Consider the following 27,133-nt stretch of genomic DNA (forward strand, 5'->3'; position numbering starts at 1 on the left):
TATTATTGATATAATTGTAATGTTCCAACGTGGCTCAATATATTGTGCCTTATAAAATGCAGCCTAACTTTTTGGCATTTCTCTAGGTCTTGTTGGGTGGGTTTTGCGGGTGGAGACTAAACATTGGTGGGGCAGGGTGTTATACCTCTTTAGTTGTATGTGCATGTGTTCTTTGCTGCAGGCGTACCCATGCCCATCGTGCCTTGCACACTCTGGTTTCCAGGTGACAGACACGATCCACGGTATAGTATGCAATCTCAGAGTCGGAGTAAAACTTTCTATTAATTTTATAAGCAATGGTATATTCTGCATGCATCAATGTTTATGTATGTTTTATGGACTAGCTGGACTTCAGGCCAAAATGAACTGTAGAGGCAATTTTCTAGATGGCACCAAAACTGGACATATTACATACTTACACCAGGTTATTTCTCCAACCTTTGACTGTCCCATTCCTTAAAGAGTACCTGTTATCAAACCATATTTACTAAACTATCTCAGATTATATGCCCTAACTACGCCTAACACCCTTCTTGCCCTTAAAAAAATTTCTGAGCTCTAAAATGGTCTGTATCATACCTTTCCCCTTGCCCACATTGTCTGAGCTCCCGGCAGGAGAAAGTGGGCGTTCCCTAGCAGGCACGAGGTCACTGAAGCCTGCGAGAGCTGTGCCCCACCATGCCCCGTATGAACTTCCGGAGTTTGGACTTCTTCAAGTCCGGGTGGAGGCCAAACTAACTGTTTGACTTGTGCAGGAAACAGAACAGAGTCACCTAATGTCCGTTTTTTCAATCACATTAAAAAACATATAAAGGTTGGGAATTTTAACAGCAAGTAAATCGCAAAGTGTCTTTATAATTACATAAGGAACAACATATTAAAAGTTCAGTTTGGCGACAGGTACTCTTTAACCTTTATAATGGGATTGAAAAAGGAATGTATTTGGAAATTAAAATGATGATAAAACATTCAAAAGTCAATTCTGGCCCCAAGAAACCTCTGGTGAAAAGGTATAACCTTTTTGAGAAGACCTCAAACTGCATTAGGCAAATGGTCTTCAAGAGGAAGATGAAAAACTGAAAATCTGACCTATGTAAAAGATTGGTCTCTTGGAGAAGCTTTATTGTAGATGGGAACAACTTGAGTTCTTGCTCTCCTTGGCTTCCCACCATATTTTCAAGAGTAATGTGTAGAATGGCTGTTCGCCATTGTTCTTCTAAATTTTTATATATAGCCTCACGACCTAATTTATCTATGGGTGCCTGTCTACTTTTCAAGAACCTGTCGAAAGACTTAGTCTCTATTACAAATGACTGCCTCAGCTCATTTTTGGTACATTGCAAGCTTCCATAAAATGACACCAACTATGCTTAGAAACCAGGTTTTAAGCTTGTCCATTATATTTGTTATAAGAATATAGTCATGTAAATTACTTTACTCCGGGATACAAAATGTATCCCCTATCCTAAGCATTGGAGATAAGTGTCAGATCGGGGAAGATCCGACTGCCAACCCCCCCTCCAAGATCTTCCATACCAGGAGCTGCACTCTGCAGTCCTAAAGGCATAAAGGCTACCGTTTCAGACGGGGCCCCATACGGGAGATCCGGACCCTCGCGGTCTGACACATCTCTTTTCTATAGGATAGGGGAGAAGTTATTGTATCCCCCTGGAGTACCACTTTAGGGAGCCAACAGATGACCAATGCACATCTTCCCATTCTCATTTTCTTCTTTCATTATGTAAACCCTTTAAGTATATATATATTCCCTTACTCTATGGGCCACTATGGGTAGCTTGTGCGCAGTATGAAAAATAGTGGTCAATTTCATCCAGACTTTGCAGTTTGGCTCCATTTTACCATAAAATTAATCACCCATACCATCCATTTTTTTGCATGATATAGACACCAAGCTTAAACCTTGACAAGCCTGCTTTCTGATATATTGCATATAGTTGGTTGTAGCCATTTCTTCCTGGGTACAGTATGAGAAATGTTATCCTCTGTGTTTCCCATTACCCTTTACCTTGATATGTTTCCATACAGGAATATTGGTAAGCTCTTGAGAAGGTATGTTTTGTCACATCTGACACTGACCAATGACTGTATTTAGCTTCTTTAAGATAAAGTTAGAAGAGTTAAAGAGCAATAATGTAATGTATGCTGTTGCTCTTCAGGCTAGAAGACAAATGTCCAGTTGTTTGCCATGTATTCTATATATAACACTGTATTATTGCTCATCGACCTACTGTTATGGCTGTAACGTTTGAGGAGACCTCCAGGAAGACCTCCGCCCATTTACACTTTGGCGGTTCAGATATACAGTATGTGCCTGCTGACGTTTTTTTGTTACTTAATGAGCGGCTGGCATTTCTTGTTGATTAAATTACTTTGTTGTATTTGTGACAGATGTCTTGTAACAAAGGGGAGAACCAGGAGACCCAAAGAGAGAATTTCTTTCAAGTAAGTATATGCAGTGGATTTTGGCATGGGTGCAGATAATTTCTTCCTCTAGTGGCTCGCCAGCAACTTGTCTTTGCAGTTCCCTATTACCTTTGTTATACTCATCCCTGTAGTGAACATACAGTATGGGTAAAAATAAAAAAATCACTGAAGGCTGAATCTAAAGGGGTATGAAGAGCCACAGAGTGGTGAACACCTAGAGCAGTGTTTCGCAACTAGTGCACATCCCAGCTGTTGCAAAACTACAATGCCCGGCATGCCCAGACAGCCTTTGGCTGTCCGGGCATGCCGGGCGTTGTAGTTTTGCAACATCTGGATGTGCACTAGTTGGGAAACATTGACCTAGAAAGCTGCTACATTATGCTTATAAGACCACAAATGATTAAAAGGGTACTCCGGTAATAGACATCTTATACAAAGGGTAGGGGATAAGAAGTCTGATCGCAGGGGGGGGGGGGGGGGGGTTGTGGGTCCGACTGCTGGGACCCCCGGTAGTTCTGAACACTTAGGTTACAAACACCAACATTGCTAAGCTTCAGAGAAGCTGTGGTCGTCAGGCCCCCTCCATTAAAGTCTGTGGGAGAGACGGAGATACAGCGTTCGCGTATCTCCATAACTCCCATGGAGATATAGGGAGGTGACTTGTTGGCCACAGCTTTGGGCCTTGGTCACCAGTAGTAATCCGGCACGGAGCGGAGATCGCTCTGTGCATGTGGATTACCAGAGTACTGGGCAGGGGGGTCCCAGCGGCCGGACCCCCTGTGATCAGACACTTATCCCCTGGATAGGGGATAAGATGCCTAGCGACAGAGTACCCCTTTTAAGATGCATTGTCCACTGTCCTCAGGCAAATTTTTGCACAGTTAATTATCCTCCAAGACTCAACCTCCAAGTCCAACTTTTGTCATAATAATTAAAATATAATGCATACAATCTATGTATACAATATGTTATGCCTACCAAAAATGAGCAGGTCAAAAAAAACAAGCTGTGTTTTAGGATTTTACTATGCGAGTCACCAGCAAACTGTAGTTCTATTAGTCTGCAGAGCAGGAAACAAAGCCAAGGTAGAATGCTTTAAGCTGAGACAAGTGCGAGCATCTATTTTTATCTATACGCCTTCCTAGAAAATCCCTGTTTTGTGAAGCGTGAGGCGCCTAGCACATTAGAACTGTGCATGTATGCAGAGTCACGCGTTGACGCTCTATTTACTTATTTCTGGCTGACTGAGGGGATCATAGTTCATATGTAGTTTTCACATGTACTTTTCCGGGCCAAGGTTTTGGAGCTGTGGAAAATTACTGAAAGCTGCATCGTGGTTGACTATTGCCAAAACTAATCCAATAACAGAGCTTGTCTGTTGTTTTGATCAAAGTAGAGTCAACCTGACCTGTAAGGCATCCAGACCTATTCAGTACCCTTTATTACCCGCTAATGAACTTCCTCATCTGTGTTAATTGTGTAATAAGCAGCATTATGGTTATCTAGTTGCTGCAGGCTTTTTATCTGGTGACAATGTTTTATGCTCTATATATACATTTTAAATGCTCTGTTTATGGAAACACTGTTTTATGCCCTATGTTCAAGGTTACTTACATCGTTGCATAGTATGGTTGAAAAAAAAGACATAGGTCCTTTAAGTTTAAAGAAGATATCCAGTGGTGAAAAACTAAGGATAGGGGATAAGTTTCAGGTCGCGGGGGCCCCGACCGCTGGGGCCCCCCACGATCTCCTGTACGGGGCCCCAACAGCCTGCGGGCAGGGGGGGTGTTGACCACCGTACGATGCGATGGCTGACATGCCCCCTCAATATAGATCTGGAGCGCAGCCTCCGGCAATCTCCGGCTCTGCCATAGAGTTGTATTGAGGGGGCGTGTTGGCGGCCGCTTCAGGCGGTAGTTGACACCCGCTATCTGGCCAGTGAGCCGGGGCCCAAGTACAGTAGATCACGGGGGGGCCCAGAGGTCGAACCCCCCGCGATCTGAAACTTATCCCCTATCCTTAGGATAGGGGATAAGTTTTTCACCACTGGACTACCCCTTTAACTTGGGATGGGAGGATGTGCATGATGGGAATGGTTATGGGTGGATAACGGGAAGCAGATCTGATTCTATACTTCTACATATGCATTACATTTATTTTGTTCTAAGAATGGTATTTAACCCTGTTTTGAAGCACTCATCTGTTTTTTTGCTGTGAGCAGTTCCTGAGGTAGACTGTTCCATAAATTCACAGTTATTATGGTAAAGACATTTTGTCGCCTCTGGAGATTTAATCTTTTTTTCCCGAGATGGTGGGATAACCCCTTGTCTTATAAGGGGGTTTTATCTGGAACAATTATTTCCATTTTTTTTTTTTTTTGCATGGGCCATTTTATACCCAAATAATTTGTTCTTTTAAATAAGTAATTATTTTTATCATCATAGCTAAGTTGTTCCATGTCCCATATTAGTTTAGTTGCCCACCTTTGTACCTTTTCTAGCTCCAGGACATCCTTTCTATGAACCAGTACCCAAAACTGAACAGCATACTCCAGATGAGGATGTACCGTTGCTTTATGAAGCGGTAATATTATGTCCCTGTCTTGCGAGTCCATGTCTGCTTTGATACATGACAATATCCTGCTGGCGTTAGAAGCAGCTGCTTGACATTGCATGCTATTCTGTAGACTATGATCTACAAGCACACCCAGATCTTTCTCTACCCAGTTTTACTCCCACTAGGACAAATTATGCATTTAGGTTATTAGTACCCAGATGCATACTGCTATATGCCCTTATATATAGGGACAGTGTTATATGTCCTATAGACAAGGACATTCATGCAGCTGACAGCTGACTGTCCTGATCCACCCACACACCTGCATACTTGGCCTGGTCAAGAGTGCATGTATTTTTACTAGGAGGTAAGTTCCTGCCAGACTGCTCTGGCATTGGAATGTTACCCTAAGAACAAAATGATTTGGGCAGTTGATTTACAAAATGCCTGACCCATATCTCCCTTGACACCTTAGGTCAACCTTAAGCACTTGATGGTCAACCGGCCTTCCGATATGTCCAAAATTTTAATGGATATGACCAGCTTTATGCTTTCTTTCTGTCAGTTTTTCAAGTTGCTAGTCAGTCTTTCTTTATTATACTTTGCCCATCATAATAGAAGTACAGAGAGTGCTGCCTTTATGTATATTCACATGAGTGAAGGAAACCCATATCTCAACAAGATAAGAAACAACCTAAGAAGTTACTCATATTGACATACACACGTAGTTGTACATTGAGAAAGTGCAGCACAAAGTCCAATCTTTTATCTGCCCCTTGTGATAAACTCGACCATGTCTGCTTTGGAGCACCGTCTCCCATAATCTCTTCAGCCCTCATTGAAGGTATTGGCTTGGTTACGTTCTGATGTGTTATGTAGCTTTCTGTGTGTTCGGAGCATCTAATGTTGATCGCAAAACATCTTTATCTCAAGGTAACCTCTGTGCACGCTCCAAGAAGGGTAAATACGACTTGACTCTGTCAGCTATCCTGTCTGCTCAGATGTCTTTAATGAACTGCCCTGCTGTTGTAAGGATTAAGATAAGCCGACTAGATGCTTCATTGACCAGCTATATTAACCTGACACATCTGCAGCCCTTACTTTTAACAACTTGATAACTGAAGCATGATGTTGACAGTACATTATACTTGTGGTAGTCTCAGGTTGTCCAGAAACAAAAAAAATAATCCTCTGTTATGGTCAAAATATGAAGTAAAAAAATTTACTTATCTACTGTTTTCAAAAGTCCACGGATCATCCATTGCAGCCACCCTTCTCTTTCGCTGGAAGTTCTGAAACTTTCTTGTGGGGGTGCTTTCACACCGTGGCATGAGTACGTTGTAATAATGTGAAAATGTGGTGTCGACATATCTGTACACGGAAAGACACAAGCACCGTTACCTTCCATGGCCCGTAGTCAACTAGTGACTGCATAGTATTATCCCAGACTCTATAGTGTATTGTACCTTTGAGACCAAGACAAAATTTATTTGTTTGGAAAATGACCCAAACACGGTCACTTACTATGTCCACTCTGCTAAAAGTATTTTGGCTGTCGGCACCCTATTTTCCCATTTTTTTAAACATATCTTTGCCATGGAGGGTTCAAATGTGGTTTGGAAGCATCCTAAGCTGTGACCTGCCGCCACAGCCTCAAGTTGCAGTGAGCTTTCTCCCCCTCCTTGTGTATCTGTAGGGGACCAGTGATGTAAAGCTGTGAGCTCCATTCGCTGTCACAGCTGTCTCTCTGTGTTGCGCTAGAACTATTAAAGTAAAATCTTCCTTAGCGGACACCTCCCAATAGGGGACAGTTTTTAATTCCCCAGCAGTCCCATAAGACAATGTATTTGCACCCTCCGAATAGGGGACAATCCCAATAGCAGATGTGGACACACCCAATAGGGGACAAACACTCCCAATAGGGGACAACCGGGCTTATGTGCTGGCCCTTGTACACAGGGCCGCCATCAAGGGGATACAGCTAATACCCCAATCCCAAGCCCCTGCTGCACCCCTCTGCAGAAGACCCAGGACAGAAGCAGAAGACTGATGTTTCAACAGTGGTCTCCTGCTTCTGTATGTCTGCCGGCCACATCATTCACCCCCCTCCTTCCCTGATTCCCCCCCCCCCGTGCCACTTTATTCCCCTGTGCCAAATCATCCCCGAGGGGGGATAATTTGGCACAATGCACAGGGTATGAAAGGGGGATGAAATGATAAGTGAGATAATGGTAGGTTAAATGACACTGGGAGATTCTACTTTAATATTGCTTTTTTGTCATGTTTTATAGGTAGTTACACTCTGGAGTGAGTACAGTACAGTATTCCGTCATTTAGGAAGGATTTTGAGCCTTTTCCCAATAGGGGACATCTCTCAATAGCGGACACTTTTTTATTCTCCATGAGTGTCTGTTATTGGGAGATTCTACTGTATTCAATAGGGCTGAGGGAGTGCCATACTATCAATGACCTGCACTTTGTGCCTCTCCTGCCTGAAGACAACATTATATTATTAAAGGAGTACTCCGGTGCACACTTTTTTCATGTTATCCCGTCCGGGCTGCAAAATAAAAGAAAACACACTGTATCTTACCTGCCAACGAGCCCCCGGAGCTCCGGTACACTCCGGTGCAGGTGTTCGGTCCCCGGGCTGTATTCTTCTTACTTCCTGTTAGCCCGGCACGTCACACGGAGCTTCAGCCTATCACTGGCCGCAGCGATGTCCCGCCTCGGCCAGTGATAGGCTGAAGCTCCTTGTGACGTGCCGGGCTAACCGGAAGTAAGAAGAATACAGCCCGGGGACCGAACACCTGTACCGGAGCTCTGGGGGCTCGTTGGCAGGTAAGAGAGAGTGCGTTTTCTTTTATTTTGCAGCCCGGACGGGATAACATGAAAAAAGTGCACAGGAGTACTCCTTTAAGAGACTTTATTTCCCATTTTAACACTAAGAAACATGATTTATTCATCACTGGACACCCCCCTCTTATGTTAGACTTTCCCAGCATCGGCTTATTCTAAGCGACATTTTTTTCTACCATCAGGGTGCTGCAGCCATGGTTATGGAGAGTGTGATGTTTGCAATCCTGGCAGAAAGGTCTCTCGGACCCAAGTTGTATGGGATCTTTCCTCAAGGGCGTCTGGAGCAATTCATTCCGGTAAGTGCAGCTAATATATTGCGTTATTCTTTGGCGTCGGATGAATGAGTAAGTGTTGTGCAAGAGTCTTCGGCTTCAGGTGATTATGTAACTGCGGCTGGCCACTGACTCACTCTCAGTTTCCAATGTGCGCTGTGCCAGAAACTGCTGTTCTTTGGCCTCAGTGTCAGTGGAATCTATTTTCCACACAGTCACATTAATCTCTGTCTTATTCAGTCAGGAGATCAGAGACTTACATAAGTAAAGTACAGTTAGTTGTACAAATGTTCCTTCAGTGACATCATACAAATGTTCCTTCAGTGACATCATACAAATGTTCCTTCAGTGACATCATACAAATTTTCCTTCAGTGACCTCATACAAATGTTTCATCAATGACCTAATACAAATGTTTCATCAATGACATCATAAGAATGTTCCATCAATGACATCATACATCAGTGACATTATACAAATGTTCCATCAGTGACATCATACAAATGTTTCATCAGTGACATCATACGGTAGCATGGGAAGGGTTCCCAATCGAACCACAGTAGAGCTGCAGCTCCTCCCAAACACGCTTCTGGCGCAAAGACAATTCAGTAACCAGCAACACTTCCTCCTTGCTTCCCGTTTTTCCCGAGGATTAAGTGTTGGTGGTTATTGTATTATCAGATATTTTTGGGCCCCAGTTACTGCCCATCCTGCAGTAAAATGATCCTGGTCACTTTCTTATTATAGAGTCGAAGGCTTCAGACTGAAGAGCTGAGTTTCCCTGATATATCGGCTGAGATAGCAGAAAAGATGGCCCGTTTTCATGGCATGAGTATGCCATTCAACAAGGAACCCAAGTGGCTTTTTGGAACAATGGAGAAGTAAGTTACTTTACATGTACTTTGCATAAATCAATAATACAAGCAAATAAAAGAGGTTGACATTTATCTTTTTAGGGAAATGCCTCTTTCTTCACTTATGAGTCACTTCTTCTCCCTCCTGCCTCCTACAATGATCGTTCACTCCAAAATTTGTCCGATTTTCAGCTTGCTAAGGGATCAAATTATTTTCTGCCCATAGAAGTCTATGGAAAGGGGAGGGATGAGGAGGAGTTGTGAACTGGTGGAGAGTAAGAGACACACATTGGCCCACATTTACTAACAGGATTCCGACTCTTTTGTCGGGTTTTGCGCCCAAATCTGAATGTGACTCAATCTGAGTGAGAAAAAAAAAATACAAAATGGGTGTTGTTTTCGGGAAAAGGGGCGTGTTCCCAAATTTCATCCAAAATCACTCGTCTTTTCTGAAAATCGTGAATTTTCTGAGAAGAAAAACCTACACTTTAAAACATGTTTGAAGTTTCAGAAAGCGGAATAAATTATCTGACTGTATTATAAAAAAAATTATTTTTGAGAACATTTTAGCCATATTTTCAACATGTTTTTTTCTTTTCTTTTGTTTTCTATTGTTTCAGTAATAAATCTGAATCAAATCATATATTTATATACACACACATTTTAATACATCTATATAATATAAAATGTATTAATATCTAGATCTCTCTATACACATATATTTTCACATAATATATTATTATTATTATTATTATTATTAAAAAAAATCCTGTTTTTTATTTAAAAAATCTGTCCCACTTTGACAGAATTTGCATTGCGACAGATTTATGCATGCACCAGATTGTGCAACAGTATTAACCCTGTGACAGAAATGACTGTGCGATAGATTTTTTTTCCCTGCGACTAAAAAGATCGGTAAAAGTGTGACAGATTAGTAAATACAAAGCGAAAAAAAGGTTGGAAAAGCAAAAATTAAACACAAACCGACACTCCACTCTTAGTTAATGACTTAGGTGCAGCATCTAATAACTGTTACTGTTTCATCCCAGTTCCGATTTTCCAGCCACACTATTCCTTATTACTCCATAATGTTCTCCATGCTGTTGCTGCTTCTGAGGGTGTGCTTAAGAGATTTAGGGGAGCAGGGTCTTCTCTCAGTCTTGATGATGGCATTATGTGCAAGCCGCATTTCATTTTTTTAAGATGTTTTCTATGTTTTTCCATAATGAGATCTAATTTTTTCCTATGCTAAATTAAGATTATTCTCACAGAGCCCATGTGAATAAAGCCTTTGTAAGTGTTATATTTCAAAATGGTATATAGTGGAAGAATAGGTCTGAGTTTTGCAAGGATTTAACATGGTTGCTTGTATTTTTAATGTTGGTCTCTGAGTCCCAACTAGACATTTGGATACTAGACATTCTGATATATGAGAACACATCAGAACGGAAGATTTGTTTTTTAAAGTCTAGCAGTAATATAAAAACAAATTCTATGGTATTACTTTATCAGGTATTGCTGTCTTATTGTAACTATATGTAATGCTCTTTACTTATTTTTAGGTACTTGAAGCAGGTGCTGAAAATCAAATTTACAAGAGAGTCCCATACTAAGAAACTGAACAAGTTTTTAAATTACAATCTTCCTAAGGAAATGGCTAATCTGAAGTAAGTTCTTAAGTAAATATAGTCTTCTGTTCAAGTAAACCCTGATATTCCATCAAGAATAACTAGGAGGACTTCTCGTAGGAGAACACTATCTATCTTCCTATGTTAAAGTAGCACTGCAGTCTTAGACACTTATCCCCTATCTGCAGTATAGGGAATAAGTGTCTGATTCCAGGGGATCAGACCACTGGGACACCCCGCAATCTACCGTACAGGGACCTAGCATTGCGGGAGATAGCAGGGGGGGACCCCCCGCAATCAGTCACTTATCTCCTACCCTGTGGATAGGGGATAAGTGTCTAACACTGCAGATCCCTTTAACATTACTCCCACCAGTTCTGCACAGGTCGGTGCTGAGAGACGCAGCTCACTTTGGGCAGTACAGTTGCAGAGGCCAACTTTGGATTTATACTTTAAGATTTTATTATGGTTTAAAGAGGACCTGTGTTCTTTCTTGACTTGCCAGTTTTAGTGAATTCTGTACTTTCATTCTATACTTTTCCTATGGCTCTTTCCTTTGTGATTCCTCCTAGAAATATGACTAAAAAGGTCAACTGGGTGTTACCAATTGGTAACACCCGGTTGACTTTTTAGTAAACATTTCTAGGAGGAATAACAGAGAAACGACACAACACAGAGCTATTAGAAAAAAGGGTCCAGAATTCTTATTCCATGGTAAATACAAGTATTTACACAGGCTCAATTTAAAGGGGTACTCCAGGGAACTGAATGTATAAGACACTTATCCCCTGTCCATAGGATAGGTGATAAGTATTTAATTGCGGGGGTCCACCCACTGGGACCCCCTCGCAATCTCCTTTACAGAGACCAGCTACTTACCTATCATTGGCCTCAGCGTTGTCCTGCCAGTGATTGGCTGAGCTGGCCATCTCTTGTCCAGAAAGGTGGGACCAGAGCATGCTGAGGAGGGGCAAGTGGCCAGGGCCCCATAAAGGAGAGGACCAACCGCTGGGATCCCCCGCAATGAAACACTTATCACCTATCCTGTGAATAGGGGGATAAGTGTCTGATAATTTTAGTTTTCTGGAGTACGCCTTTAAGAGATTGTAACAATGTGAAAGCCAGTGTTCACACAGCCGGAATAAATTATTAACAGATTAAGTATTTTAAATCATGTCCGAGACGGTTATTAAATCCTAACTGTTCCCCTCCCCCTCCGTTCTCCAGGTCCTTACTAGAAGCAACGGAGTCCCCTGTTGTGTTTTGTCACAATGACTGCCAAGAAGGTAAGACATGTAATGGATGGGTGATTTCTTGGTATTTTTGTTTTCACGTTGTCCTTTACAGGCAGTTTGTGCTGCATTTTGGTTGCACAATGGCTTTATTGAGACAAAATTTTGCGCCTTTTCACATAGTGTAGCTGTAAGTGTTGTGTTGTAGTAGAACAAATATTTTCTGCTGTGATTTGCAGTGGAAGCAGAAGAATGAACTGCGCCTCCTTACATTTAGGTGCAAATTTTTGTGCATACATTTTGGCACCAGTTTACACCATTGTTTTACTGTGCTTTCAACAGCATTTTTGCATTAGTTAGGTAAGGTTTGTGGACTTGTGCCTAATTTATCATACAACGGGGGTCATATTCAAAACTCTTCATATCAAAAATTTCGCATTTCAACCAAAAATTTTGCGCAAAAAAGTTTACATCAGATATTTGAAGTGTTTTACATGAGAATTATCCATGGGTTACACTAATCACACCAGTTTTGCAAAACTTGGCATGTTATGTAAATTTCATGTTTTACATGATGATTTCAAAGGGGTGAAAGTCCATTTTACATAAAAAAAAAATTAATGTAGAAATTTTGTAGAAATCGTAGAAATAGTTTTTTTTTTTTTTTTTTTTTTTTGGGGGGGGGGGGGGGAAAGGTGTTATTTAATCAATTATTGAAAAATAAATAATTATTATTGGAAAATGTCATTAAAGAAAATAAAAATATATATAATAATTTTATTTTTTTATTTTTTTTCATGGTCACATTTAAGCCCTAGAAATGTTTTATTTATACTGTTATCGCTTGTCTGGGCACTAGTAATCATGGAATATTACGTGAGATGATTCCACCAGAATTTTCTGGGATGTAAAATTTGCCAATTTTGGTGGCAAATTCAGCAATTTTGGTACAAAAAAAAGATTTGTTGCCAATTTTGGTGCAAAAAAAAAACAAACAAAAGTGGCACGAAAATGAAAAAAGTGTGATTAATATAGCTGGAACAGGAATACAGTAGTTTTTGAATATCTCCCCCCAATGTGGTCTCTTTTGATAAATTTGACACACATACACAAAAAAAAAAACACACAACTTTAAATTGCGTAGAAGATCACTTCTTTCACACCGACATTGATAAATTCCCCCTCCTTGTATCTACAAATGGAGAAATCTAAAGCCAGTCATGCACACTAACTGATGATTAATTCCTCTGATGCCCTAGTAATCCTTATAGGAACAAAGTAATGGCGATGGTAGGCATCCACCAACATGCTTAAAGGGGTACTCCGCCCCTAGACATCTTATCCCTTATCCATATCTCAGCTGCGGCACTCCAGATATCCGGTGCACGGAGCGAACTTCACTCCGTGGCGGATGACAGGCGATGCGGGGCGGAGGCTTGTGACGTCACGGTCATGCCCCGCTCGTGACATCACGGCCACGCCCCCTCAATGCAAGTCTTTGATAGGGGGCATGACCATGTTGTCACAAGCCTTTGGCGCTGCACCTTACGCTCTAAACGAATGCTGAGTGCAGCAGGGAGATTGCGGGGGTCCCCAGTGGCGGGACCCCCACGATGAGACATTTTTTCCCCTATCCCTGGATAGGGGATAAGATGTCTACAGGCGGAGTACCCCTTTAAGAGGGCTGCCCAACTGTATTCTGTCAGCGGAGAGCATGCCAATCCTGCCGAAATCACCAAATTCCTTCTAATCTGTTAGTGTCTTATGTCTATTCCATATCCTACACTTTTGTGCCATAATCAGAACTAGACACGAAGCACTTGCAGGTTGGGCTCTTTTGCATCGTCATAGTTATAGAACCCAGCAATTGGCATGTCTAGTGCCAGCAAAGGATAATATGGTTTACTATAACGCGTATTAAAGCACCCGTATTGCAGCTGTCCTTAGCGGTTTTGTGGCATGCGTTCTTCATGTTTTTTTTTTATTTCCAGGAAACGTCTTATTACTGGATGGAAGGGAGAATTCGGAAAAGCAGAAACTAATGCTAATAGATTTTGAATACAGCAGTTACAATTATAGGTAAGTGATCCTGGATTTATACTTTACAGAAGTAACTCATATCCTTGCGGCCATGTGCCGGAAAGTAAGGCAGAAATAAAAATGACGCGAGGAGGCTGGTGCTTGTCCCTATTATCGTGTGCAGGTGAAACCACACCCATACGAGATGTGCAATAGCTGCATGATGTTTCCGATGTTGCTGCGACATTTTCATCCATTGGAAATGGCGCATGGGCATGGTGCATGGGTTTCGCCCGAACATGATTATCAGGTCAAGCACCCGCCCAACAGTATACTTTGGTGACTACCAGGAAGTGGAGTTAAAGTGTTGGGAGCAGAACAGGTAGGACCTTTTTTCCTCCCCAGTCAACCCCTTTAACCTGTCAAGAAATCCTCATTCCGTGGCTGCACATCTTCTAGTGTAATAGGTTATGTGTAGGGCCCCACAAATGATCCAGGAATTGTTTGTTCCACCCTGCCCTCCCAATACCAAACCATATAATAGCCTCAGTAAACCTGCACCGATCTAGGAGATTGACACTCGTGTCAACAAGAGTTTGTCTGTGCAATACAGCCCTAAGGGATCCTCAGGCCTTAACCCTTAAAGGGGTACACCGCTGCAAGATATCTTATTCCCTATCCAGCAGCAGGATCCCTGCGATCTCCTGCAGCACCCAGAATTCTAAATAAATGGTGGTGATGTCACGCCACACCCTCTCCATTCATGTCTATTGAAGGGGGCTTGTTGGCCGATACGCCCCCTCCGATAGACAAGAATGGATGGGGCGTGGCGGGATGTTACAAGGGTGCGTGACCGTGACATCATGATCACGGCCTCCGGCTCCTAGTGTTCTGAACAAAATGCTCAAAACGCTGGAGCACCGGAGTATCCCTTTAACCACCACAAGAAGGTATGCAAGCAGGTCAATAGGTCGCAGTCATTATAATATTCCAGAATTGGCTACGAGGGCTGGAGTTAGTAGGGGAGCCAGGATTGATCACCATTGATCCTGCCCTATTTTCTACTAAGTGGGATATAACAGGTCATCCAGTGTTAACCTTTTTTATTGTGTTTTTCATGAACTGGACAGAATCCATTATTCATGATACATAATTAATTCTGTTGATTCGCGATCAATGGGTTTCCCAGGTCCCTGAAGTGTAGAGATTGTACCGGTACAGTAAGTTCTTCCAACTCATTAAGAACATGACGGAGTTATGCTCCATCGTAAGCAGCTTGGTCTGAAAGATCTTCTATTGTGCCGGCATTAGTGATGCCTGCCTGTGGTGATCAGATTACATGTATACGCCGCTGTTGCCTGGAAGGGATTATGCAGCAGACTCTCAATCCTAGAGGTGCACTTTTCACCTTGTTTTCATTTTGCAGCTGCAGTCAGTTGTCCCATTTATAGCCCTATTTCCCTATTGTACTGATATGACCCCAATGGTGAAGCTGAACTATGGTGTTTGATACGGTCCTGCGTTTCTTTTCTTTCAGGGGATTTGACATTGGTAATCACTTTTGTGAATGGATGTACGATTACACCTACGAGAAGTTTCCATTCTTCAAAGCCAATTTTTCAAAGTATCCCACAAAGAAACAACAGGTAAATATCATGCAGTATCTGCATATAGATGGTAGCTGATGAAGGGGTTCTGATTAAGTATTAAGTATTGTTATTAGTTAAAGAGTACCTGTAACTAAATAAAATTTTCTAAACTAACTCAGGCTATGTTCTCTAACTACACCTAACACCCTCCCTGCCCTTAAAAAATGTAATAGCTTTAAAAAGCTATATATCTTGCCTCTCTTCTTGCTCACATAGTGTGAGCTGTCGGCAGGAGGATGTGGGCGTGCCATAGCAGGCGCTACATCACTAAAGCCTGCTGGGGGGACTGCACCTGCCCTCACTTCGCCGAGGAGAGCAGCGGAATAAGAAACTGCATTACACTGGCCTGGAGAAGGTGCGACCGCTCTCACCTGTCCCCAGCCTACGGCTACTGACGACTGTCATCCACATTGCCTCAGCTGCACAGCCCCGCTGTCCGCTCACACAGCCTCGCTGTCCGAGCTTTGTGGTTGAAGGCAGCGGGAATGCGAGTGAGCCGCCTGGGGGAGGGCGCGGGATCGCGTGCGAGTGATCCCGCATTTGCAAGTGAGGTCCTCAGTGTACAGGGCCCTGCTTGTCCTCGGTGTACAGGGCCCTGCTTGTCCTCGGTGTACAGGGCCCTGCTTGTCCTCGGTGTACAGGGCCCTGCTTGTCCTCGGTGTACAGGGCCCTGCTTGTCCTCGGTGTACAGGGCCCTGCTTGTCCTCGGTGTACAGGGCCCTGCTTGTCCTCGGTGTACAGGGCCTTGCTTGTCCTCGGTGTACAGGGCCCTGCTTGTCCTCGGTGTACAGGGCCCTGCTTGTCCTCGGTGTACAGGGCCCTGCTTGCCCTCGGTGTACAGGGCCCTGCTTGCCCTCGGTGTACAGGGCCCTGCTTGCCCTCGGTGTACAGGGCCCTGCTTGTCCTCGGTGTACAGGGCCCTGCTTGTCCTCGGTGTACAGGGCCCTGCTTGTCCTCGGTGTACACGGCCCTGCTTGTCCTCGGTGTACACGGCCCTGCTTGTCCTCGGTGTACACGGCCCTGCTTGTCCTCGGTGTACACGGCCCTGCTTGTCCTCGGTGTACACGGCCCTGCTTGTCCTCGGTGTACACGGCCCTGCTTGTCCCGGCTTGAGGCAGAGGGGGGGGGGGGATTCAGCCGTGGTGACTCTCCCCCACAATCAATAGCTGCGGGCACAGGGCTCTCGCCTGTCTGATTGACAGGCAAGGAGCAGTGCTGTGCTGGTCACGTGTCCCGGATGCAGTCTGAGATTTTGGACTCATGCCAGGCCAGCATGAGTCTGAAATCTATGCGGCCGGGACATGTAGGGAGACCCCTAGTGGTGAATTTTTCTAACAGTAAATACGGTTAGAAATAAACATTTTTTTAATTACATTCAATTAGAAAGTTGTTTGCCATACATTAATACACCATATATAAAAAGTTTTTTGGATGACAAGTACTCTTTAATTTTATGTATGTTTTATATCCACATCACATTCATACACAAGGCTGTTTTTTTATGGCTACCGGCCACCAGTACTGTGCTCAGGTTCTCTAGTGTATCCTTGACACTGATCTCCTGCATGTAAAAGCTGACAGGAAAAATATATCATGAGGGAAAATGGTTGCATTTATGATGATTCTTCATAGTGTGAATTAGGGAACAAAAGTTCTGTGTCAATCAGTTGTTGCACTTAGGACTCCAGCACAGTGATGATCCCTCTGGCTTTGTCAAAGCCCGTGGGATTCTGGTAAATGGTAAATCATGGTAAATATAGACTACATTCAGAAAGTCATGTCAGATGAGAAAGTGTTTACAAAGCTATTCATTATTATTTTATTTTAAATGTTGTAAATCTTAGTCAAAAGCAAATCTTGCCTGCACCTGACAGCTATTCATTTGAAGGTACATGACTTGTCTTATTTGCTTTTTAGCTTCACTTTATATCTAGTTACCTTATGGAATTTCAACCTGGGTTTGAAAACCTGAGCGAAGAAGAGAGAAGTAAGATTGAGAACGAAATGCTAATTGAAGTTAACAGGTGAGGGGAGTCTAGGACACACTTTATAATTGTAAGCTGGTAATCGTACAGTTAGAGGGGAGCTGTGACCAACCCCCACAAGAATGTTATTGCATTATCATTAAATATCTTCTGGTGTCCTGATCACACACTTTTTTTGATCTGTTCTTCCATTCCTGAGATGTGATGGTTTATACTTTGTATGACATTCAGGGAATCAGTCAGATGGGCGTGAACTTAAAGAAATCTGCCATCAGCATCATCTGCACTAACCTGCCATACAAGCCTGTAGTGCGGGTGATACTAATCAAAATGATACTTACAGCGCCTCGAACCGTCACTCCATGCCGCCATAATGAATCTCTTTCAGTGTATGCAAATTAATTGCTTGGGCATGGGCAGAGCTACGAACCCTGCTCCGGGCACTGTGACATTATCTTCGCCGGGAGTCAATCTCTACCAAACGCCACTTCCGGGTGCACCCAGGAAGCGTTGCGTGCTCAGTACAGGCCAAGCGAGCAGGGAGGAGGATTATGAATATGGGGAAGATGACGTCACAGTGGAACGGCGGAAAGGACTCACGGTCTGGGACGCCGCAAGTATCATTTTGATCAGTATCACCCGCACTACAAGCCTGTATGACAGGTTAGTGCGGATGATACTGATGACAGATTTGCTTTAATTTTAATAATAGCCTGGTAAAGCACGCATCCCTTGCATCTGATCCGTCTTATGCACTTCGTAGACCATAATCAGTTGGTTTGGGCATCCGTCTGAGGCAGTGTTTCCCAACCAGTGTGCCTCCAGCTGTCGCAAAACTACAATTCCCAGCATGCCCGGCATGCTGGGAGTTGTAGTTTTGCAACAGCTGGAGGCACCCAGGTTGGGAAACACTGGTCTGAGGAGTGAAGCATATTGCGGTGCGCTTCACCCGGCTATAACTTACTTTTATAGCATTGATGGCCTTCCCTAGGAATGGAACATCAGTTTTCTACTTTATTGTAATTCTCTTAGCTTTGTGAACACAATGAAAGCTTAATTATTTCTTGGTTTTCCATTTATACAAGATTTTTTTTATGTAAAGGATGACACCCCAAAAAAAGTTCACATATTTAGCATACTGTAAATGTTCTACACTTTAGGAACAAGGTGTACTAGGCAAACCAGACCACGTGATACCTCTGTCAACACCAGGAGCACTGGCAGATACTAATCCAATGCAAATATAAAATGATGTTTACCTACTGTAAATGACATATACTGTATGTATTATTCTTTAGCTCAGTATATAACACATATTATTCATTATTGACATTTATTTGTTTAGGTTTGCCCTGGCGTCCCATTTCTTCTGGGGTTTGTGGTCTATTATTCAAGCAAAAATCTCATCTATTGAGTTTGGGTATATGGTAAGTTTAATTTTTGTCATTATCTATGGAGATACAGAATATTTAAAAGGGAACCTGTCAGATCCATGAGACCTCACACCGGCCTCGGGTCAGAAGAACAGCGTCCCAACACTGTTCTGCTGAGCTTTCTGTGATGCTGCACGGAGCTGAAAACTAAATTTAATCATTGACCGGTCGTGACTGGTTATACAGCGAGCGGTTACAGTCAGCTTGCCACGCCCCCTCCCACCAATCAGTCCACGCTCAGCTTGTCAATCACTACTGTCTGGGCAGGAGGGGGCAGGGCAAGCTGACTTTAACCCCTCACCTGTACTGTATAAGCAGTCACGGTATTCAGTGATTACCTTAATTTTCAGCTCTCTGCAGATAGATGAGGAGAACAACATTAATACACTGACCTAACACAACGTTTGCAATCCAATGAACTTTGTAGGTGGCAGGGAATGCTATGGCGCTGACCAGGACAGAGACAATTCCAGTAGATAGGTTCGAATAAAAAGACTTTATTCAGCCAAGATGTAACACGTTTCACTGCGCAAGCGCAGTGAAACGTGTTGCATCTTGGCTGAATAAAGTCTTTTTATTTGAACCTATCTACTGGAATTGTCTCTGTCCTGGTCAGCGCCATAGAATTCCCTGCCACCTACGAAGTTCATTGGATTGCACAAGTTTATATGGGAAGGCTGCTGACGGACAAAAGAATCCTCCATCATTTAAAACGTGCTAACCATTGTTGTGTATGTCGGTACACAACCGGAGCGGGTAAGAGACCATCTTGACCCCTGTCCCTGTCCGGCATTAGCACTTGTGATTCTCCACAGGGAGCGCCTCTGCTTTGTGTTTTTAGTCTAACACAACGTTGGAACATACCTTTATACTCTAGACTTGGTCATGGCTTTATTCATTAGATATGTTGACAGCTGTTTTAGCAGTATAGTTATACGTTTGTACATTGAACTTGATAAAAATGTAAAAACCTTGGGTTGCCAAGCTCACATGCCTAAATAAACAGATTCTTCAAAAGATTAAATGTTACACATGTGACTAGTCTGACTGTAAAAACCTACTGTATAATCAAGTACAAACCTGATGATTCCAGCCCCGATCCTGCAGAAACAACTTGTAGAACTTGGCACGCCGCTGTGCAAATCTCCTGAGATAGTAGACTGCAGCACAGCAAGATGATCTGTGATAGAAGAATAGCTCCTGTCGGGAAACAGCCTCGACACCGGGACCTAATTATGTAGGAGACATTATCTCGCTAAGACCTCCATTATGTCAGAAGAATACCATAACTAAAATATTATTTATGCTCAACAAAAATTATAAAAATATTATGACCTTCATAAATCGCCAGAAAGATACAAATAATGCAATATACCTTATCTGGGCCTGACTATTTAAGCAGCTGGGAGTTTTGTAGTCTCAGTAGTGCTAATTAGTAACTTTTGCAATATAATAAAATAATAACACAGTTATTATAAAAACATGCATGTTTATTGGTTATAATTGATCAATGTAAAAGAGTATATGAATACACCATGATATATTTGAGTATGTATAAGAAATATCAATGACACGCTGTCAGATATTAATATGTTTAAAATCAATGACAGATCAATAAGTTTGGTTAGTAACTATATTTTAGTACCCAACATCAAACATAGTCACTGAAGTTGGTTAGTTCAGATATCATATCAGTATTACTCTGAAGAGAGAACCTCACATCACATGATATTGAATGCTGTATACCTGCATTTCAGTACAAGTTTTGGATGAGGCTTATGAGACTACTCATTGTTTACAGAGCAGATATCCCCTTCCCATGGGGTCATATAAACTCATTGACAAAGACTCTCACAATCGGAGAACTTATATTTACTCTGGTACTTGAGACTTCTCTAGCATTTGGAACACGCTGGGTGCTCCTGCCTTCTTTAGACCACAAGCTGGAAACAGGGATGAGATCACTGTAATGTGTTCTGTGGGGGGAAAAAAAAAATTACGAATATTTGTAATTGTGAATATATAGCGCGATAAATATTCCAATTGCGAATATTCGCGCTCAACACTAGTGATTTGTACAGCGGTAGAATTATTTCCTTGTCATGGGCATCTATGCCCCTGTTGATAAAATGTCTGATCGCGGGGGTCCCGCATGCCAGATGACTGGCCATGTGGGGCAGAGGCTTGTGATGTCAAGTTCATGCCCGCTGGTGACATCACGGCCACGCCCCCTCAATGCAAGTCTTCGGTGCTGCACCCGACACTCCAAACGAACACCGGGTGCAGCAGGGCAAAATCACCAAAAAGTCCCAAAACTAAACCAGCCCAGACTTAGCTTAGTTTTTTGGTGGATGTGAAGAGTGACATTTCAGAAAATGTGACCTGCACAAAATGTATCAAATGCCCTCCACATTACCAGCACACATAAAAAGGCATAGAAAAATGCTTCTCTTACACCTACTATGACGAATGCCCCCCATTATTCCTATATGTGTGTAGCCAGGGGTGACCATAGCACTGATCATCCACATTAACCATTCAGGATGCTCTGTGTTCCACTGTTTAGAGGCAGGTCTACATGTGTAGGTAGAGCAAATATAATGTGTCCAGGGGATATAAAGTATACACTGGATATAATATATACGCTGTCTACAACTCTGCCTTCTAACCATGTAAACTGCAGTGCTTCTATCCAGGTCATCACTAACCAATCCTATGTTGGGCAGCAATGACTACAGGGTGACATGTGCTTCTCCTCTGCCAGTGCCCTCCTAGTAAGGCTGCAGCTGGTAGTGTGGCCCCAGGTCTCACCCAGAAGTCTCACCCCCGCTGGCTCTGTGCTCTCCCCAGCCCCCTTGTTTCCTTCGTCTTCCCTCTGACATCCAAATGGACATCAAACAGGAAACTACGGGAACAAAAATGTAGAAAACAGATGCAGTGATGCATCTGAACTGCTCCCCTGGAGCCGTGCACTGGTTCCACACAGAGGCAGGCAGCAGATATCGCCATATACTTGGTGATTCTCCCCTCACCACCCGGTCTGTACATGATGATGTCCAGGCAATAGCTGTTGTTTATAGTTGTCCCCTTGGCCCCATTGCAGCTGTATGTGATGCACAGTTTCTGCCAGACATGCGGGAGTCAGTGCATACTTCCCTAAAATCTACAGGGTTGTGGTTTAGTCTTATGGAAATTAATCTAGGTTATGTTTGCTGAGTAAATATCTCCGCTTGGCATGCCCTATTTACAAGGGTTCTGTGTAGTTCTCTTAAAGGGGTACTCCGGCCAAAGACATGTTATCCTCTTGGGGATAAGATGTGTTATTGCATGGTATTTAGGACTGGAACAGCAGCCCCACATAGAATGCAGGGGGGGGGGGAGTCCAAGCGACAGACTATCCGTATATGATGTATATTAGACAAAAAACAGTGGCTACAAGTGACATCAAGGATTCCTTAAGTCTTCTAAATCAGCTTTTTACCTTGCTCACTTGAGTTGTGAGCAATGCAATTGCAGAGGAGAATTCTGCACCTTAGTGCAGGGTTGGGGATCATACAAGTGCTGTCACAGACTAGGACTTGTGGCCAAAACATGCTGCACAAATTACACATGTTATATGCTCATGTGAAATCTGTTTTGGGCTAAGTGCCTTGTGTTACATACTGTGATAGCATCTAAAAATCCTTCTTTATTGGTCCATAACAGGATACAATGGGAGGATCGATCAGAACATCGATAAGGGCTAGTTTTGCGTAATTACGCGAAACTAGCCCTTGTCGGTTTTCTGATCAATCCTCCCATCGGATCCTGTTATGGACCAATAAAGAAGGATTTATTTTGAGATCTGATATCCCCGTATGCCATGGACCTCTGGCAGTAAAACACATAGCCTCCTGTAGTTTTGAATAAGATAGTGGTGCCGATCATATCTCAACTTATACTACTTTAACATTTAAAAAGACTGAAAATAAAATTATACTCACCTGCTTCGATCCCCCCCCACTTCTGACCTAGTTCCTTTCCCAGTTGACCACCACTTCGGTTTTAAAGGAGTACTCCGGGATACAAAAACGTAACCCCTATCCTACGGATAGAAGTGTCAGATTGCGAGGGGTCCACCGCTGGGACCCCCAGCCATCTCCGTACGGCATCCCAGCTCTCCTCCTGAATGGGGTGTGTTTGACCACTGCACGAAGCAGCGGCCAACACGCCCCCTCAATGCAGCTCTTGCAGAGACAGAGTGCTATCTCTGCAATCTCTGGCTCTCCTACATAGCTGCATTAAGGGGACACCAGATGGGAGGATAGGGGGAAGGATTAGGATAGGGGCTAAGTTTTTGTATCCCGTAGTACCACTTTAACAAGGAAACACCTGATCAGCCACTGGCCATAGTAAGGACCCACTGCAGCTAGTGATTGGCTGAGCATGTGGATAGAAAGCAGCAAGTGTTGCTCGGTCTTGATCAGGGCAGGTGAGTATTTCTCTTAAATTTTTATCTCAGATCTGGACCATAATACACTTAAAGGGGAACGCCGGTGGGAAAAAAAAAATTCAAATCAACTGGTGCCAGAAAGTTATACAGATTTGTAAATTATTTTTGTTTAAAAATCTTAACCCTTCCAGTACTTATTAGCTGCCGTATACTACAGATAAACTACAGAGAAATTTGTGTAGTTCTTTCCAGTATGACCACTGTGCTCTCTGCTAACACCTGTCTAGAGCAGGATAGGTTTTCTATGGGGATTTGCTTTTACACTGGACAGTTCCTGACACATGGACAGAGGTGTCAACAATTTTCTCTGGAGCATACAGCAGCTGGCAAGTACTGGAAGGATTAAGATTTTTAAATAGAAGTAATGTACAAATCTGTTTAACTTTCGGGCACCAGTTGATTTGAAAACATTTGTTTCCCACTTGTTTTCCACCGGAGTTCCCCTTTAAGTCATTAGTACAATGAAGTGAAGGAACCACTTTAGTAGAGAACACACTAAATCATTCTTGTGTATACAAACTGTCTTAACTCTGTGTCTCTTTTTATTGTTTGCGAAGGAATATGCCATGGCGAGGTTTGATGCCTATTTCCTACATAAGAAGAAGTTGGGACTGTGAGTCCTACCTGCATGGACGGTGATCGGAAAACCTACCCAGCTTTAAAACGTTTCAATACCATCTTCTGCAAATCATCCTGTTCCAAATGGGTCGCATTGAAGGTTTCCGGAAGTATTTTGAACCCATAATGTGAATGAATATGATCTGGATTGGGCACTGGGGAGCTGCCCTTTGCTCTTGAGTAAATGTTTGACAATGAAATCTATCAATTCATCGGGAACTTTTAAGATACCTGAGGTTTACATAGTAGTGCCTCTCATTCTGACGCTTGATGAATTGAATGGATGCTTTTTTATTTTTTGCCCATCATGCAGTTTTGCTTTGAAATTCATGGTAGCGGTAAAAGTGTTATTCAGTATCTAAAATTGTGAATGTAAATATTGTAAATTGTTAAATATCTTCATGATTTGTTTTCCATTTTAGCATTCAGTAGGGGTCCTTGTATACATTTCAGCTTTTTGGGGGGGGGTGCCTGGGCCGTCTGTAGTTCATTTCTCAGATAGTTTGCTCTGTGAAGCTTACAATTTATATGGCAAGAGTTTAAAATAGAGACAAAGTGGTCTAGGGCTCGAGATTCCTCGATAATTGGGGCCGGCACCTGGACGTGAAAAATCTGCTGGAATATCGCTCAAATTCCATAAAACTGTGAAAAATGCGCAGTCTGCTTTTTTGTGAGTAATTTGAGTGGAATAGCAAAAAAATTTGTGTACATAGCCTTAGTCGATGGAACAACGAGACAAAGATCGCGGAGTGCAGGGAAGTAAAGTGCGCTACAGTGTTAGTATCCCCGCTTGTTCTCCTAATCAAAACTTCTGACATTGCTTTTCTTTTTTTTTTTTTTAAATAAATGACAGGAATCCTTTAATGGCAAATACAAAAATTCGGATACGACACTCTTTTCCAATGTGGGTAAATATTAAAACATCACTGCCTGAGGTTATGTTTTAGACAGGACACCATTTTGTCTTGAAATATTTCTATGTAACGATAGGGTCACACACAGTGCGGCGACAGAGTGAGCTTTCTCCTGTGGCTGGGTAGCTCTGTTACTGCCGGTGGGAAATCCGGCGCACCGACCGGACACACGAAACTACCCGGCCGCAGCAGGGAGTTTCCTCAGCCGTTGCTCTGATGTCAGTGAATTCGCCCCGTGACATACACTACGGATGCTCTGTGTGTGACCCTACCCTTAGTCAGTATTACATGGCTAGTCTTTGTTTTTTGTTCCTTTTCTTTTATATAAAATGTGAAGTACAACTTTATTGGTAAATGATTTGATTATTTTCGCGACAATTCCTTATCATGAATCTCTTAATGGGGTTTTAATGTTTTGACTAATTTACGGAAATACTGTGTATTGATATTAACCTACTAAATTGAATGAACTGTGCGCCACGTCCTTTGGATGGATCGGATGGTTGGGTTAGGCATAAAACCTTACAGGCACACTTTTTTTGGTGCGGTAACTTACTGTAAGTGGAAGTTGTGATAGCAGAGCTCGCTCGGTATGGTTCGGCAGAGCAGATTCACAACGATCTCATGTCTGCTGCCCTTCCTAATGTGATTTATGATACTGTGACATACTAAAACACTACTAATAGTTACTTTTTTAGAGCTTGTTTACACAAATGCGCTGATGCCCCCATCCGCAAGATATAAATGTGGTGGCATAAATGATCCTAAGACCAGCTCCTTCATTTTATCTATTGTCAATATACAAAATCTGTGATATGCCAAGATGTGTAATTTTTATGTATTCACTGTATCTGTAATGTAAAGCAAAATAGCATTGCACTTATTTTTATTTTACATGAAATGTAAAAGCTGTATTTTTATATTAAAAATATATTGATGGTTATTGTGTATGTCTGTTTTCTTTTATTTTCCCTATAGAACCAATTCTTTTTTTTTTCTTCTACTCCAGAATACTATCCAGTCTTTAAATATGTACTACACTGAAAACAAATAGCATAAACCAACAGTATCTTATCAGAGAAAAATGCTTCTTTCTACTTTTATCAGGCTACTTTTTCTGACACCAATACCCTCCCTTTACCCCTCTAAACAAGTGTGTGGAGACAGATTAGCTCACTGAGGGATCAGGTTAGGCTAAAGAGACAGAAGCAGACAGTGACTCAGGCTGCAGTTTCTAGTATTATTTCTCACTAATAGTGTGCTATAGAGGGTAGAGGAGTAGAATCTTCTTGCCTGTGTGTGAGACATCATAGAAGTTAATGTGGTACTCCGCTCCTAGACATCTTATCCCCTAACCAAAGGCTGCGGCACCCCAGCCATCCGGTGCACAGAGAGAACTTTGCTCCGTGCCGGATGACTGGCGATGCGGGGCGGAGGCTCGTGACCTCACAGCGGCCATCACGCCCCCTCCTAGAGACATGCATTAAGGGGGCATGGCAATGATGTCATGAGTGGGGGGGTGACTGTGATGTCATGAGCCTCTGGCGCTGCACCCGACACTCTAAACAAATGCTTTTGATAGGGGATAAGATGTTTAGGGGCAGAGTACCCCTTTAATCTAAACCCACTAGCTTAAAGACAACTGACACATAGAGACCGAGTCTGCAGACAGGAAGACTGGCCAACAATGCTGTATACAAGTTATATACTGTAATGGCCAGAAATATTGCTTCTCATGTAGACCCAAATGACAACTGAAAGTGCTGGTATGCCTTTAGTGTAGCAAATGGAGATATGCTTCAAGGAGTGTTGAAGAAAATAGTATAGACACTTGAGCAACTATTTTTTAGGCTAGATAACCTCTGCCCAGCAGCTCTGAGCTATGCAAAGTGATCAGGTGGAAATGTCACACTCACATTGAAGGTAGGAAAATTTAGTTAAAGGGGTACTCCGGTGCTTAGACATCTTATCCCCTATCCAAAGGATAGGGGATAAGATGCCTGATCGCGGGAGTCCCGCCGCTGGAGACCCCCTGTGATCTTGCACCCGGCACCCCGTTTATAATCAGTCCCCGGAGCGTGGTCGCTCCTGGTCTGATTACCGGCGGCCACAGGGCCGACGGCGTGTGACGTCACACTCCGCCCCTCAATGCAAGCCTATGGGGGGGGGGGGGGGGG

At 42.9% G+C, this 27,133-nt stretch overlaps 1 protein-coding gene across 1 annotated transcript in view; it reads left to right on the forward strand.

Annotated features, from left to right (window-relative positions):
• The window catches only part of CHKA (choline kinase alpha), a 40,697-nt gene extending 15,817 nt beyond the window's left edge, over positions 1–24,880 (forward strand). Inside the window, exons 3-12 of the mRNA XM_056527503.1 lie at positions 2,410–2,463; positions 8,043–8,156; positions 8,880–9,013; positions 10,549–10,653; positions 11,842–11,900; positions 13,838–13,925; positions 15,403–15,511; positions 17,432–17,538; positions 18,845–18,926; positions 23,982–24,880. Of these exons, the coding sequence (XP_056383478.1) occupies positions 2,410–2,463; positions 8,043–8,156; positions 8,880–9,013; positions 10,549–10,653; positions 11,842–11,900; positions 13,838–13,925; positions 15,403–15,511; positions 17,432–17,538; positions 18,845–18,926; positions 23,982–24,041 (912 nt within the window). The 3' untranslated portion in view covers positions 24,042–24,880. The remainder of the gene's footprint in view (positions 1–2,409; positions 2,464–8,042; positions 8,157–8,879; positions 9,014–10,548; positions 10,654–11,841; positions 11,901–13,837; positions 13,926–15,402; positions 15,512–17,431; positions 17,539–18,844; positions 18,927–23,981) is intronic.
• Positions 24,881–27,133: the final 2,253 nt, after the last annotated feature.

The sequence above is a fragment of the Hyla sarda genome, chromosome 6 (genome assembly GCF_029499605.1).
Source record: "Hyla sarda isolate aHylSar1 chromosome 6, aHylSar1.hap1, whole genome shotgun sequence".
In the NCBI taxonomy this organism is placed as follows: Eukaryota; Metazoa; Chordata; class Amphibia; order Anura; family Hylidae; genus Hyla; species Hyla sarda.